We start from the raw sequence: 15357 nt of genomic DNA on the forward strand, positions 1-15357 counted from the left end.
TTTCTAATGTGCTGGTTTACAGCACCCACCAGACTGACAGCCGAGTCAATACACGACAAAGAAGTTTAATGGTGTTCTTTGGAGCAACAGTCTACATTGATGCGTGATGAGGGGAGAGAGAAAAAAGAAATAACAGGACTCCAAATGAGCGCAGGGAGCAATGACTGTGTCAAAACTGCTCAGAGGAAATTGGCAGGGAAAGATGGAGGAGCTGGGATTTCTGGCAAGAAAATTAAAGGTGACTCAGTGATGAAGGGCTTTAGTGTTAAATAGAGAAGTCTGTCAGCCCCATAGGTAAAGAAACAAACTGACACTGTGTGTGTGTGTATCAAATTGATTTCAAACCAAGAGAGACTGTTTTGAGATGTGATACAGATACACAGACTACTCCACAGGCTCAAAGTATAAAAGCAAACATTCTTTACATTGTTAATGAATACATCATTTTACAGTAACACAGTCCCCGCCCCCACAAAAAGTGAAATAACCAACCCCTGGACACGGCAGAGGCCTCTATTAAGATCGGCAATAAGGCGCTAGGCAGTGTCGAAGGAAATGAGTCCCTAAGGAACGGGTAACACGATCTGCTAATTTAACATGCTCCATTCGAGTAATGTGAAGGAGCTATTTAGGAAATCCCGGGTACACCGCGTACCATTCTGAGATTTAAAAAAAAAAAAAGTAGAAGGAACTGGTGCTGAAACAGAAGAGAGGGTGAAGAGTCACTTCATGCAGATTTTATATGGAGAGCCGATGACGCTGATGTCACTGTGGCGCGTTCTCCTGCTCTTCCTCCTCCTCAGACTCTTCCTGTTGGCTTTTCTTCTGCGAACAGAAGAAGGAGAGGAGAGTTTAACCCTTCACTGCAGTCACCTGTCATTTTACACTAGTGTAGTATAACATTAGAAATTAGTACTTTTCTTGTACGTTTTTTATGGTAATGCTAATCAAAAACTCTCCACATCATATGATTAAGATCACAGTAACGGAGTCAGCACCAGATGAGCTCAGCATGTCCAGTGGTTACTGATGGGATGCTCTCTAAAGGTCCCAGCTGCTAGTACAATGGTGGTCAGTCAGTGGTCAAACTTTAGAGAACCTGGGCTACATGCTGGTGCAAGAAGTTGAGTCTTTTCTGCTGCAGCCGCAGCTGAAAATGCACTCACTATGTCTTTTGTTTCAACGCCTGAATGGCAAACAACGTTTGTGTTCATGCATGACAAACAGGTCGTCATGCATGAACGCAACTTTCCAGGACCTACCAGCTTGAGGAAGTCGATAAGTTTGTATGCATCCTCTCCTGTGGAGAGGTCGACAAAGTCCCGTGGAATTCTGTAGCTCAGACAGGGGCTGGGTTGCACCGTCACCTCGCTGGTGGTGTAGCGGAACGCCGGGCCTTCCTGCACAGGTCCACAGACACACTGAGCATTCATTAAGACTCCAGAGTGTGTTGCAATACGGGACATACAGTATACAATGACTGACCTGCTGCTCTGCAACCTCTCCAGACGTCAGCTCGCCCCAGGTGAACAGCAGCGAGTCAGTCACCTCTCCGAATGGGTTCAGGTCAATGAGCCACACCCTCCCCTGCGACACACACGAAGACACATACAGTAAATGCAGCTCACAAAGTGTGTGTTGGGTTTTTTTTGATTTATCAAGAAAAACATTCAGTATCGAGTTACCTGGCTGTCTCTGTAAACATCAAACACAACTGTAAAGCAGAAAAAAACATCTGAATGAGTAATCATTTAACATTCACACTACTGTCTCGCACAACTTCAAAAAGCAAACTTTTATTACCACCTCACATTAAACATTAAAATCACAATTAAGTGAAATGTCATCAGTCTTCGCTTTCATTTCCGTCCTGCCTAAATGACCCCATTTTTAACAGTACATATTTAATGACTTTCATTACTCCACAAAAAGTCTGTTTCTGTCTGAGGAGAACTTACAAAACTGAAAATATTGCATTAAAATTTACATGTACAGGGAAAAATAAAAGCAGGCTGATGCTCACAGTCTTCATCCAGGAAGTTGTACTGGATGTGCTGGCTGAAGAAGTCCTGAATGGCCTGGCTTATCTGCTCCTCCTGCTTCAGGATGTGCTGGTAATACTGCGTGTAGTCTCTTGGGGAGATAGCTGGGAGATCGCACAGACACATCGTCAGCACACTTTAGATTACATTTTATAATTGGTTCTAAATTAGCCTCCTGAATAACTGTACAGAGAATTTTAAAAAATAATTCCCGTCTCATGCATGAAGCGTACTCTCTTTATGTCCATTTGTAGCCACTCGGTGGCTAACGTGATCAAACGCAGTGCAGATATTTATGGACAACACTCGTGTAAAAGAAGAGGAGGGACAGTTTTTACCGATCAGTTTGTTTTCTTTGACAAAGCAGCGAAACTCTCCGCCAGGAATCAGCTCACTCCACTTCCTCAGTACCAGCTGAAGAAAGAAGACAAGTGTTAGAGTGTGAGACAACCATTAAAGAGGAGACACTGGCGCTAGTAAGCCAATAGAAATACTTAAATACGGCAGCAGATTTGTTGATAATACAAGGAAAGCCAAAGAATGTGTTAGTGCTCTGCATGCAAATTACTCCCAACTGAATCAATATGTAATGAAGTTTTCAGATGACACCATTATTCTTAGCTTACTCACATGCAAGTCTGACATTTTAAACCAGGACTGGACAGGCTTGTGAAAAAACTGAAGAAACGATGGTAGGTGCAGGATCCTTTGCAGATCAAACCTCTCTAACTGTTTTATTTGATCTTATTTAGTTGCACTACAGTATTTTTTACCCAGTCCTGTTATGTTCATGCAATTCCACTGAGCAATGCATATAAACAACAAAGGGATGTGAATATTACTGTACACAGCAATGACATTACACAGGTTACTTTGTACAAACACACTGAAAGTGCGTTTACTTGGCTCATAAATGTGGCCGTGATTGTAAAGCAATCAATCAGTATCTCCGTTTCCTTGGAGACTCCAGGATTTCGGTTCTGCTGCAATGTCTTTTTTTTTCTTTTTCCCCAGCGTGCTTCAGTCCACCTCTAACACCTGTAGTAGTCAAGTTTTTAAGTTTTAGTTGAATGGCAGGAAAAATCATGGGATCGACTTCCCCGACATTTTTGTATTTTCGCTGGCTGGCAGGATTTTAACCAATCCTTCACATGACTGAACTCCAAGTTTGTGCTAATAAATGCTGGTAGGAAGTACAGGCTCCCTTTGTGTAAGCACACCAGCTATAAACACTCATTTTTCTCCTCTGTCAGTTAAACTGATAAATAAAACAGCTCATGCAGAACAGAAAGGATTTAAGGCAATTCTTTTTTCTTTTTTTTCTTAAATTGACTCTTTATCTGTTGTTTACTTCAACTCTTTCCCTCCTTAGTCACGTATTAAGGATAAACCTTGTTTCTCTCTTTTGAACTGACATGTTTCTGTTGTATTTCAGGTCTCCTTCCAGAACTAAATGACTGGATGTGACTGGTGATCTTTGCCTGTATAGCTTATCTGGACTACCCTCGGGAAAAACCTAATACCCAATCTAATAGTTGACAAACTCCATCTTTATTGATATAAACTGAGGTGTCAAAACTTATTAGGGGAAGTCAGAAAAGGTCGCCACTTGTTGCTCTCATGTTTGTGGGTGTGTGTTTTTTGATGTAGCGGTTGGCTGACAATTATTAACTAATCTTATTTCATATGCAAACAGCCTAATGGCCAACACAGGATGACTCACCAGGTCACGAAAAACAAGCCTGTAAGAAAATGACCTCTCTTGACTTATGACCCAGTCATCGCTTTTCTGGTGAGTTTTCAGTCTCAGCTAGTTACTGAATACAATGTTTGTTTTTAAGAAATTACTGTTGTATTTGGAGTCAAACAGATCATAGAGATCAGGGTATGTTTTAGAAGTGGCTGCTGTATGAGTCTGGAAAGTCCTCAGGCTTTTTAGTCAGAGCCAGCGCACCCTCATAATCTGCAAAACCAAAATAAGCTCGGGGTTATAATAACAGGTGCTGTCACAATGCAAAGAGACTAATCAAACATGATTTCTTTTTCTGAAAATGTTGAGGAGTGTAAATGGTGAAGTTTTTTGTGAAACCGTTTGTCTCCAGTTTTTTGAATAAGTCTTAAATTTTAATCTTTGCATTTTTCTGTTGGGTTCTGAAAATGCCAACTTTGGGAGCCAGCGAGTGACTAAAAAGACACATTTGTAGTTTGTGTTCATAAAGTGACAGCTCAGAAAAGGGTTTTACTTTTAGTTTTTTCTAGGTTTTATTCTTCTTAATCATAAAGAGAGGTGGCATTTCTTGACTCCAGCTATATTTGTTATTGTCAGAGGGATTTACTCTGCTGTGACGGCTCAAATAGAAGAGCTACAGCTGAACAGAAACGCTCTCTTGGTCTTGCTCTGAGCTCTGTATTACAGTGGGACAGCAGTATTACACTGTTTCACCCATCATCCTCACCATATGCTACTAACAGCTGCCACTGGCCCTCGGGCCATACTTTGGCAATCTTTTAACAGCGATGAGAGACACTGTGAGCTGATTTAAGTGCTCGAGTAATTTCAGTTATTTCCATAACGACGCGGGGTTGGCAACCAGCAGAAGCCAGAGGGGTTTTTTGTTCTATCAGTCCTTTTAAACAAGAAGCTAAACACTCAACAGCACCTTCAATATTTGCATCTGTTCAGCTGCTCATTAAAAGAATGATCTAATCAGCCAATCACATGACAGAAATACATTTAGGCATGTAGACATAGACAAGGTGGCCTGTTGATATTCAAACTAAGTAAGGTGATTAAAAAGACTTTGAATGGTTGTTGCTGCCAGAGAGTCTAATCTGATCTACTTTTTTGTTGTTCCAGATTTATGTTGTATTATATTTTGTGAACATGTGTAAAGCAAGAGTAAATTAAGCCTCAGGGTAATGACACAAAAACATATTTGGAGATAGAGCTGGGCGATAGAACGATAACGATATGTATCGCGATATAACTTTTACTCGATAGAGAAATTAAGCTATCGCGATAGACCTCGCCACTCTTGTCCTCTTAAAAAAAAAAAAAAAAAAAAAAAAAAAAGGTCAGCCAATCCAAATTCAGTAGCGCAGAGCAGAACCAATCACAGCCGCAGCGTCACGTCGCGTGACTTGTTACGTACAGCACAAGTGCCAAGCCGCACGTGTGTTTGTTTGGGAAGCAGCCAGCGGGTAATGGAGGAAATGAGTGTGCCGACTAGAAAAATCAACCGAGCGTGACCGAAGAGAAAACAGATGACGGTTCCAACGCCGGAGAGATTGTCGAACGGAAGAGCCATAGAAGCTCCGTAGTGTGAAGGTATTTCGGCTATTTCAAGTCTGACAAAAAACAGAGTAGCTGCACTGTAAATGTGCCGAAAGCAAGTCTGGAAATACAATAAACTGGTGCATGCGTCACACTGTGCGCCACGTTATTGTTTCGGTGAAATGAATTTCTACAATACTGTTAATTCTACTCTCTGCAGTGTTTAAATGCTTACATATACACACAGTTACTGTCCCTCCACACACACGACTCGGTTCTGCTTCTATGCCCCAGCTTTGTTTACTTTTTCCCACCGAGGCTTCTAGACTTCTGATTGGCCAACATTTCTGCACGGTTAGGAATCTAGCGCCACCTGCTGCTTTGGCATGTTCATAGCAGCGTTTTCCTTCATTTCTTCCTTTATGTGTGGACGGGATTATTTTTTAAAACGAAAACGGAAAATCTCCGTTTTCAAAAATACCCGTGTACGTGTGGACGTAGCCTCAGTCTCTGACTGGAAGCGCTAATTCGTCATTCGGCTTTTGTCAGACTAAAGTAACTGTTAAAAGTGTTTGAAAAGCTCAGCTATACAACAAGGAGAGATTGAGAATTTCCTTTTAGTTCTCAGTTTATTTGATATTGACAAAAGTTAGTCAGTTTTGTCTGTTCTTCTGTAAAACAAACTAAGATTTATTTTTAGAATTAATATTTTGTTTCTAAGTGGAATTGACAGTTTAGTCTGTTTCGTTTGTTCTATTTTGAAACTTAAACGCTTTAGCGGCTGCCTTTTGTGTAGTTTGCAATATTTGCCTTTATTTATCTGAAAAAGTCTCATGTTCCTTAAGTACATCTACCCTGTTGAACTTATTATGGGAAATAAATATTTAAAAACAAGCTGCTGATCATTTCACATTTTACTTGTGAGCAACGGCACATTTAAATCTTACAAATATAGTTATTTGGCTTATATCGTGATAGATATCGTTATCGCCTGAAATGAAAAAAACATATCGTGATATGAAAAAATCTCATATCGCCCAGCTCTATTTGGAGACTATTCTTCTTTATGGTGGGAAAAAGAAAGTATATACCTCATAGTTGATGACTGGGTCTGGGGAGTCCTGGTCGCTGCATTGAAGGAATCTGAACATGGAAATGACAAAAAAGTAATAATAAAAACCTTAAAAATTTACTTTTCACTTTCCCCACACTGAATGTTTGTCATGGAGTGTGAAGCAGCGAGAGGTAAATCTACAGCCCAGCAAACACTGCCAGTTCAAATGGGCCTGCGCACACCACACCAGGTGTTTTTCCTTTTTTCTTTCTTTAAACGAGCCCAGTTGTTTACGATTGTGATGTTGTTGTTAGGCAACGGGACTTACGGCTGCGTGAGGTCATGCGTGATGAAGTCGGAACTTTTGAAGAGCAGAAATATATCACTGAGGCTGCGACACTGCAGGGAGCTGTTCAGAGCAATCCAGTTCGCATCCTGTAGGGAGGGGAAACAAACACACACGTTAAGTTACACTGGATATAAAACGTGTGCATTCAGCTGTTAAAATGACAACATGCTGTGCTGTTAAAAAATGAGACCACAATAAATCATTTGAAAATGAGGCTGCCAAGAGTCCTACATGTTACAATCTCCCAGATTCTCCATGTGTCTCGACTATGAGGTAGGATGGCAATAAAAAAGCCTTTTCTTAGAAAGAAAAACATCCAAGCCAGGTTACAGTTTGCAAAAAATACATCATGTCTCCCAAAAGCATGCGGGAAAATGTGTTACAGTATGATAAGACTACACACACAATTCCAAAGGCATGTTTGGTGCAAAAACCAAGGTAAAGCATGGTGGTGGCATAATCATGATTTGAGGTTGCTTTGCATTAGTCAAGGTGAAGGGAATTGTGAACACTCCCAAATACCAGTCACTTTTAGCCTAAAACCTTCAGTATGACATGACAGAGAGCCTAAACGTAAATTCAAATAAAATGTAAATTCGAATGGCAAAGCTGGATTTCAGATCAAACAGAAAAATCAAATCAAAACAGAAAATCTGAGGGGAGAAGTTAAGAGGATTGTGCAAAGGAGACGGCCTTACAATCTGACAGATCTGGAGAGGTTTTGCAAGGAATGGTGGAAAAATGTTGCAAAGTCAAGTTTTGCCATGCTGATAGACTGAATGTTTTGATTATATCAAAAAGTGCTTCACTAGTATTAGCTTAAGGGTGTGCCCACTTATGCAACTAGCTTGTTGCACTTGGATTTATTTGGTTTGCACTTGAACTGTAAAGGTTATAGGTCACATCAAAGGTGGGAAACATGACTTATTATGGTTTCGTCACACTAACATCAGAAAAACCTGGCAGAACTATATGCCCTCATCCTTAATGAATAATTCATGAGGCATTTAGTGACAAACAGATGTTGGTCATGCTAACACTCTTCAATCTGAAGCAGAGGAAAGCAGTGTTTTTACCCGTGGTGCGCTCCAATTGAGTTTAGGGAATACACGCCCACCCAGGCTGTTTATGGCCTCCAGCACTTTAGAGGTGAACTCTGGAAACTCAGGAGCCTGGCAGAAACATGACATTTCAGGCTGTTATTCCCACCAAGCAAAATGATAGTACAAGCTTAAAGGTGAGGTCATGCACATTTATTACATAGATGCAACCTGATTTAAAGAAGAATGAGTTCACCTCTTTAGCTTAAATGCTTATATCTACATTAACATAACAGCACACATATGAAGAAACATATACATGGAAGTAATGTAAACTACAAACTGATACTCGGCTATTTTTTAGCAAAATGGTTTTACGTAATCATCCGAATTGACTGTCTTTGGTTTAACTGTAAATATATAATAACAAATAAATGAGGCGCACTTGGACCCATTAAGGACACTTACAGTGACTGTTGTAGTTGTTTCATCGTCTGACCACTAGAAGGGAGGAGAGAGTTAGAAACATGATCGGCCATGCTTCACAAGAGCATCCACCACTGTAACAGCACATATGTGACACCAAAGACGTAAAAGCTTAATATGTCCCATTTAAGGTTTTAAATTTGTTTCACACTTATTTAGGTCATATTCAGTGCGATAGTGACCGTGCGATCCATTTATGATCTCTGTGACGTTCTTCCAATCTTGAAAAAAAGGCTCCAGCTTACCTGAATGTCTTCCTCTGCATCTGAGTCGCTGTTGTTAGTTTGTGTCTGCTGTGTGTTGTGGTCACTTGAGGGAAGAGAGAATGAGGAAAAGTGTAAAATCAGAAGAGACAGCATGTAATCTGTGAGCAACTGTCAGAACGCCCAATTACGTTTAAATCATGATTTCCACGACAGAACACGTTTGTGAAATTTCACATAGGAAACATAACCGTGTGTGTGTGTGTGTGTGTGTGTGTGTAGTCTGATACCTTCCAGAGACTACCAGTGTCCCATCGTCCAGTAAATAGTCTATTACATTCTGAGGCAGTGGAAGAATCAGACTGGAAAACAAGACGAACCACATCACGTGTATAATACACAGAAACCAACAAAATATATGAAATAAAAGCACAGAAGTAGAAGAAGGGTGCACTGTTTACTATTTACACTCACAAAGACAGAAAGGGCAGCTGTCTGCTTTTTGTCTGTCGGCTAACGTTAGCAGCCGGCTAGCTGCCCTTTATTTTACAGCAACAATTATAAAAACGTTCAGTGGACTTGCTCTACAAACGTTAGCAGTTTACCTTTTAATCGTATGTTTCTTAAATATCGGATACCAAACCGAAAACTGACAGTTGACAACTTGCTCCTTCTTCATGCTGCAATATCCTGTAAAGGAAACGAGTCCATCAGTAAATAACTTCCGAATCTCTTTTAGAAACACATTAAAATTCTGGCTTGAAATTACACAAAATCTTCACAGTTATGAATCGATTTTAATGATTTTAATTTTACTCAGAAAACGGTGAAAATAAATACATTAGTTAGCTGTTGGTACAATTAAAAACCGTGCCATAAGTTTTCGCTCAGGGAATCATTTTCATGGTGCACATGTAGGCGTGCAGTGAGCTGACGGAGATCGTTTATTAAAAAGAAGACCTCACTGTGGATGCCTTAAACTACAATTGTAAACGTAAAAAAATAAAAAATGTTATTTATTTTAAAGAATTAACCGGATTCATATATAGGTGTATTTTCCGTGAAATGTCTTTTTTTTTACTGCAAACAAAGCCGATAATTAAAACTAGAATGAAGTAATTGCTGGATTTGTATTGTAAATATTTCATTAAAAATGTTAACATTGAAACTGTTTATTGAAATAGATTTAAGTTTCTCGGTTCTTCCCATTATTGTGACGTTTGTTGTATCAGGAAGTGGCAGCAGAGTGACTCATCATCGTTTCTCTACTCTCTACAACTAGTCACACACGAAAGGGAGTTCACGTGAGTTAATTTGAGTGTTTTTTACAAATTTACCGGATTGTTAAAAGTTTGAAATACTCGAGCTCTGGCAGTTTGTAGCACTGTGAAGGGTAAAGCAGATACCCGCCGTTAAATAAACAAAGACACACAGGGAAGGAAAGCTAAATGCGGAAAGGTAGGGGGAAATTGAACGGTCTTGCAGTTGCCTGGCTCTGGCAGCTAATTGAGTAGCTCATGATCTGAAACGTCTCTTCAGCGTTTAAGCACGGGTCGATACAACTGCTGTATTTTCCTGCCCAGGTCAGGCTTTCTGACTCGTCTTTCTTTCATTTTCAGTCGGACAGTAACAATGAGCAACCACGAAGAACCCAAAGACACTGCAGCTCCTCACATTGTGAAAGAAGAGGTGTGTGTGTGTTTAAATGTTTGTGAATGAGGGCGTTCAGAAAAAAAAAATGTCGACGCTAGCAGTATAAAATTGCTATAATAGTGCATTGGCTATAAATTGGCTTCACTTGTGTAATATAAAAATTGTGTTATACAGTTTAAAGTAATAAAGTTTCAATGTGGAGCTTCCATGTTAGTTTACTGAACAGTAGGCATGTGATGAGCTGTGTGTATGTGTTTGTTTTCTAGCTTATTGCGGCAGGGAAATGGGTGAAGCTGGAAAAGACTACATATGTGGACCCCGCTGGAAACACCAGGTATTGTTCTGTCTGTGGGTTTCCATATTCTCAGTGAGATTAATTAACACTGATAAATAGTGGATAGTAATATAAAACATAGCCTGAGTTTAAAATAATGAGTGTATGTGCAGTGACAAAAAGATCTTTATTTAATTTAGAAATTTGGGAAATTTTGGTGTTTATCCAGACAAAACAATAGATTTAATGTGTAATATAATAGCTTAATTAAAATGGAGTAGCTTGAAAGAATAACACAGAACACATTGCTGGTCTGTTGAGGTGAAGAGAGAGCCAAATGTGAAAGCAACGGTACTGTTTTACTGTTAGTGCTACATCCCTACCCCCACCAATGGTCATGATCTATGGGTAGCAATGGAAAGAATGAGATCGCGAATCCACACTCTGGAAATAAGCATCCTCCGAGTGGTGGCTGAGCTGAGGGCGAGAAGGTGCTCAGGGTAGAACCGCTGCCTCTCCACAAAGGAGTCGTCTGAAGTGGTTTGAGCATCTAAGATAGTGCCTGGGTCCCTTCTAGGCAAGGTATGTCTTACTTGGAGGAGACCCCAGGGTAGACCTAGGATTTGCTGCGGAGGTTATGTCTCTCAGATGGATTGGGGAAAAACTCTTTCCAATGGAAGACTTGGAAGAGGTGGCTAGGAAGAAGGAAGTCTGAGCATCTCTGCTTAGACTGCTACCCAGCGACGTAGACACATAATTCAGTTTTTTTCACCATCATCATTCATTTTTACTCTTAGCGAAGTACAAACCTGTCTGAAACACTCAGTTTCAGACAGGTTTTTTCTGCTCTTGTCTCTATACGATGTCAGTAGATGGTTATGTGGATGTTTCCTCTCAGGAGCCCCACCCACCAACTGTTCAAAAATGTTGATTTTGATGGGCAGAAGAAAGTTAGCTTAACTGGAAGAGGAAGGAAGGATGGTAGAACAGCACAACAGGTCCACCCTTAAACTACTTTGATTACCTGTTTTAAACCTCCAGAACCTGGGAGACTGTGAAACGGACAACGAGGCGAGCCAACACTGAAGCAGATGGTGAGCGTATCTTCTTTCATTTTCTGGTTGTTCAGCTTTTGCCAGAGTTATTGAAGGCTAACACATATTTCCTCCAGGTGTGGGAATAATCGCTCTGCTGAAACGGACGCTGCATAAGGACTGCGTAGTGATGGTGAAGCAGTTCCGCCCTCCTCTGGGATGCTGCACTCTGGAGTTTCCTGCAGGTCAGTTTTTTCACTCATGATGTGCTCGATGATGGAGTATGTTCCAGGGTAATGAAAAGTGCTTAATCATCTCCAAGTTGGCACTTTGTTATTTTTCTGTTGTTTAGGATTGATCGATGAGGGGGAAACTGCCGAGGCGGCTGCACTGAGGGAACTGAAGGAGGAAACTGGTTACACAGGAGAAGTAGTAGGAGTCACTCCAGGTACTATTACACACCATACTGCAGAAATTCAGGGATCGGCAGGATGAAGTGTCCATACACATTTTATCTTTGAAAATTCCAATAAGAGCGATAAGGTTAAGTAGACTGATAAGTTTGTTTTGGCTAACATTATTGCTGTGCTTGCAGCAACCTGTCTGGACCCTGGTCTGTCTAACTGCACCATTCAGACTATCCTGGTCAACATCAATGGTGACGATGTGGAGAATATCAACCCAACACAGAAGCTGGGTGAGAAAACTTTTCACAACTCAGTTTTTTCACCATCATCATTCATTTTTACTCTAACTTGTTTAGGACATAATTCAGTTGGCCATGTTGCCTTCATCACTTTTCTTAGATTCACTTACAAGCAGAATTCCTGTGCAGTAATCTGAAGCCGGTGCTAAAATAATTAAACTCTATTCTAGAGGGAAAACTTGATGACTTTCAAAATATATATTTTTTACCCTGAGCTATGCTTGATGGGTCACTGTTTCATCTGACATGATCACGGACAGAAATGACTCCCCACAGATAGCAAAGTGACCCCTGACTGGATCGACCCCGGTGTCTATTGCTGTCTGTATAGGCCAGCAGTCCACTGTTCACCTTAGCTGTTTATATGCTGTGTGAAGAGTTTCCACATCTATTTACTCTGGAGGAGGATGTAAAACTTTGAAAGGAGTCTGACACAGGTCATGAGTCGGTGAAGCTCACTTCTGTCAGGCAGCTGTAGTGAGGTGAAAATTTGAGGATATGTTGAAGTTTTCTGTCAGTAAGCGCTGCTGTTTTTGAAGCTGTTAGCCAGCGTTTCTGAAACTGTCTTGAAGAGGATGTAACGTTGCTGAACTCCGAACTACAAGACTGTCAGGAATTAATAAGTATGTTTGCTCGTTTTTCTTGTGTTAGTCACATTGTTTCTTTCCTCAGATGATAAAACATAGATGTCATGAGACTTCAAGTTGTTGTAGATGAAACTACACAGTACTGTGTAGTGCTGTTAACAAAAAAAGAAATAGGCCTTCTAATCTGTACCAAAATGTTATGATTTACCTGGATAGAACTTTATTAATCCCTTGGGTAGGTTCCTCCAGGAAATTCAGTTTCCAGTAGCAGAACGCCAACAGAAATTTGCATAGTAAAGAAATAGAATGTAATATAAAGTAAAGGTGAATGAGAGAATATACTATTAGCATATATACAAATATAAATACAAAATATATAAATAGGCAATGAAATATACTCATTTATGAGATGTAGCAGCCAAATGTCTATTGCACATTTCAACTATTGTCAGTCTATTGCACAGTGATTAGTTCTTCTTCAGTGATTGTTTGCAAACACTAGTTTGGTTTTCCCCACCCTCCTTTGTCCTTCCCTTTCCCCTCCCCTCCAGAGAGGAGTTAACCAGTTTGACGGTGTGTGGGACAAAGGAGTTTTTATTTGTACTATTGCTCCTGTAACATGATTTCTGTCAGAGTAGGAGAATATTAGCTTACTCTTAATTAGTTTTGGTGCTTAAATGCGTTACTGTAATGAGCTCCTTGGACAGCTTCTAGAATTCATTTGGTAGTTGGATCTTCACTTTTCTCATGCAGGCTTTTACATTGCTGGGAGTAACAAGAGGTTATGGTAGTGTAGTTTATTGAAGCACACACAAAGTATCTGCCTTAACAAGCCTGTGCCCCTTTTTTCTTAACAATTCATTCACAAATGGATGAAATGGTCATTTAGAGGTTTTGGTTGTGTTAATTAAAGTTAGGCCAAAATGAGTAGTTGGTTCATCATTTTTCCAATCTGTAAATTGAAGATTTTGTGATCTTTCTGTTAAAAATTAACAATACCTTCGTGACTTCATGTCACTGTAGCTCACCTGCTTGAGCAGCTGATCTAATGCTGAAGCCTACTGCAGCAGTCTGGGTTAGTGTAATGGCTCGAAAGTCTCAGTTGGTTTTGACATTCAAACCTTCCAGCCTCTGCAGTTCAATTGGCAATTTAGAAACAAAGTATCAATCCTGTCGTGCTATTGATCCGATACAATACCAAGACTAATTGCATCTGCTGTCTCCTGTGAGTTTTACCTTTGTCATAGGCATCTGTACTCAAACATGAACTGTCCCTATCAGATTGTCCCACTGTTATGCAGCGTTCACGTGTTAAACCTCCTAAAACATGAAGAGAAACTCAGTCTTCCCTTTTTATGCTTCTTAAAAAACCAATATCATTATGTTAAACTTGTTCTCTTGTGTTGTTTTTTTCCCCCCCACAGATGATGGAGGTGAGTCATGTTTCAGTTCCCTTTTTAAGTAGCCCTCAGACATAAAGGCCCATGTGACCATTTCATTGATCTTCTCCTTCCAGAATTTGTCGAAGTTATTCTTTTACCGCTTGACGAGTTCCAGACCAAAATAGACGGTGCGACTTTTCACACACTAAAGTTTGTGCAAGCATTCAGACTGTAAGAATTAAAGCCTAACATGAGCTTCCCTCATTTTATCCCACAGATTTGTTGCAGAAGGAAAAAATAATGGTGGATGCTAGGGTGTACATCTTCGCCATGGGGATGGCTCAGGCCTTCTTTAAGCCAAGAGAGCTGCCTGTGCTGAAGCAGTGAAGGCAACCTGCTGAAGATGAGGATTGACAGGAAGAAATAGTCTCTTTTTTGTTACACGGGGCTTCTGCATAGGAGCACAAAATTTGGACGTGTGTTTTTAAAAATGAGGATTTTTTTTTTTTATTTCAAATTGTGAAATCAAAATATTTGTGCTTTTGAGACTAATAGAGCTATGTGTTTAAAATCATACTCAAAACTGAAAACTTGAAGTCAGAGGAGGAATTCAAAGCTGTGAGAAAGCAAACCTATGAAGAAGCCCTGTTTACACTACATGTGCTGGACCAGTTTTTGCTCTTGGTGTGAAGATTCCACCATAACTCATGGTTGGGCTTTAAGCCTGACAAATAGTAGTTTCCAAGTTTTTATAAGATAGCTTGACTTAACACAGGTTCTTGTAGGTTGTATTTACTGATTTGAAAACATTCCTTTACATGTGCTTACATACTGTTTGACTTAATGAGAGAAAAATCCACCTCAAACTAATTACCCGTTTAAAAGCTGGCTTTGTGGGGAAAAAACAGACTTCACTAAGTTGAATAATTCCAGCTCATGTCTCCTTTGGTCATTTCAGAATGGAAAGGAGCCAATGGTCACAAAAACTGTCACAAAGTGATAACGGTAACATAATTGGCAGATATATTAACAATTTAAGAGCGTAACTTCTCTGTAATGTACAGCAAATGAACTCTATTGATTTCAGTGACTGCTGTGCCTCAAACATTGATGCGGTGCAATTACCTGGAGATTGGTACTGTATTTACCCTAGCACTTAGAAATTACTGACCCATGAATAAACATATTCCCCCTACTTGTTCTGGAATATGTGCTTCTGTTTTAAAATTTACACTTTAACAAACAAAGATATGGAAACTACACGGTTGTTTTT

General features: G+C 40.0%; 2 protein-coding genes across 4 annotated transcripts; one reads left to right on the forward strand and one right to left on the reverse strand.

The window, feature by feature from the left end:
• Nucleotides 1-45: 45 nt before the first annotated feature.
• Nucleotides 46-9366, reverse strand: cdc123 (cell division cycle 123 homolog). The gene is made up of 14 exons (XM_082510079.1): nucleotides 9289-9366; nucleotides 9054-9138; nucleotides 8739-8810; nucleotides 8491-8554; nucleotides 8228-8260; nucleotides 7796-7891; nucleotides 6699-6805; nucleotides 6408-6459; nucleotides 2381-2456; nucleotides 2024-2146; nucleotides 1686-1714; nucleotides 1486-1587; nucleotides 1263-1400; nucleotides 46-825 (listed from the first exon to the last, which is right to left on the reverse strand). The coding sequence occupies exons 2-14, from the start codon at nucleotides 9125-9127 to the stop codon at nucleotides 766-768; spliced, it is 1026 nt and encodes a 341-aa protein (XP_082366205.1). The 5' UTR covers nucleotides 9128-9138; nucleotides 9289-9366; the 3' UTR covers nucleotides 46-765.
• nudt5 (nudix (nucleoside diphosphate linked moiety X)-type motif 5) lies at nucleotides 5224-15279 on the forward strand. Of its 3 annotated transcripts, none has more exons than XM_082510081.1 (10): nucleotides 5224-5370; nucleotides 9681-9752; nucleotides 10068-10137; nucleotides 10368-10435; nucleotides 11417-11469; nucleotides 11547-11654; nucleotides 11762-11857; nucleotides 12005-12106; nucleotides 14219-14272; nucleotides 14362-15279. In XM_082510081.1, the coding sequence occupies exons 3-10, from the start codon at nucleotides 10081-10083 to the stop codon at nucleotides 14469-14471; spliced, it is 648 nt and encodes a 215-aa protein (XP_082366207.1). In that variant the 5' UTR covers nucleotides 5224-5370; nucleotides 9681-9752; nucleotides 10068-10080; the 3' UTR covers nucleotides 14472-15279. The 3 variants fall into 3 exon arrangements, with proteins under 3 accessions (XP_082366207.1, XP_082366206.1, XP_082366208.1); XM_082510080.1 differs by lacking the exon at nucleotides 5224-5370 and adding an exon at nucleotides 9544-9563; XM_082510082.1 differs by lacking the exons at nucleotides 5224-5370; nucleotides 9681-9752 and adding an exon at nucleotides 9760-9906.
• Nucleotides 15280-15357: the final 78 nt, after the last annotated feature.

Source organism: Aulonocara stuartgranti, assembly GCF_965226115.1.
Source record: "Aulonocara stuartgranti genome assembly, chromosome: 17".
NCBI lineage: Eukaryota > Metazoa > Chordata > Actinopteri > Cichliformes > Cichlidae > Aulonocara > Aulonocara stuartgranti.

Coding starts and splice junctions, on each gene's coding strand:
- cdc123 (XM_082510079.1), bottom strand. CDS start 9,127: ATGAAGAAGGAGCAAGTTGTCAACTGTCAGTTTTCGGTTTGGTATCCG. Junction 7,892..8,227: donor AAACAACTACAACAGTCACT/GTAAGTGTCCTT, acceptor TGTTTCTGCCAG/GCTCCTGAGTTTCCAGAGTT. Junction 6,806..7,795: donor TCAATTGGAGCGCACCACGG/GTAAAAACACTG, acceptor CCCTCCCTACAG/GATGCGAACTGGATTGCTCT.
- nudt5 (XM_082510080.1), top strand. Junction 10,138..10,367: donor CTCACATTGTGAAAGAAGAG/GTGTGTGTGTGT, acceptor TTTGTTTTCTAG/CTTATTGCGGCAGGGAAATG. Junction 11,858..12,004: donor AGTAGTAGGAGTCACTCCAG/GTACTATTACAC, acceptor CTGTGCTTGCAG/CAACCTGTCTGGACCCTGGT.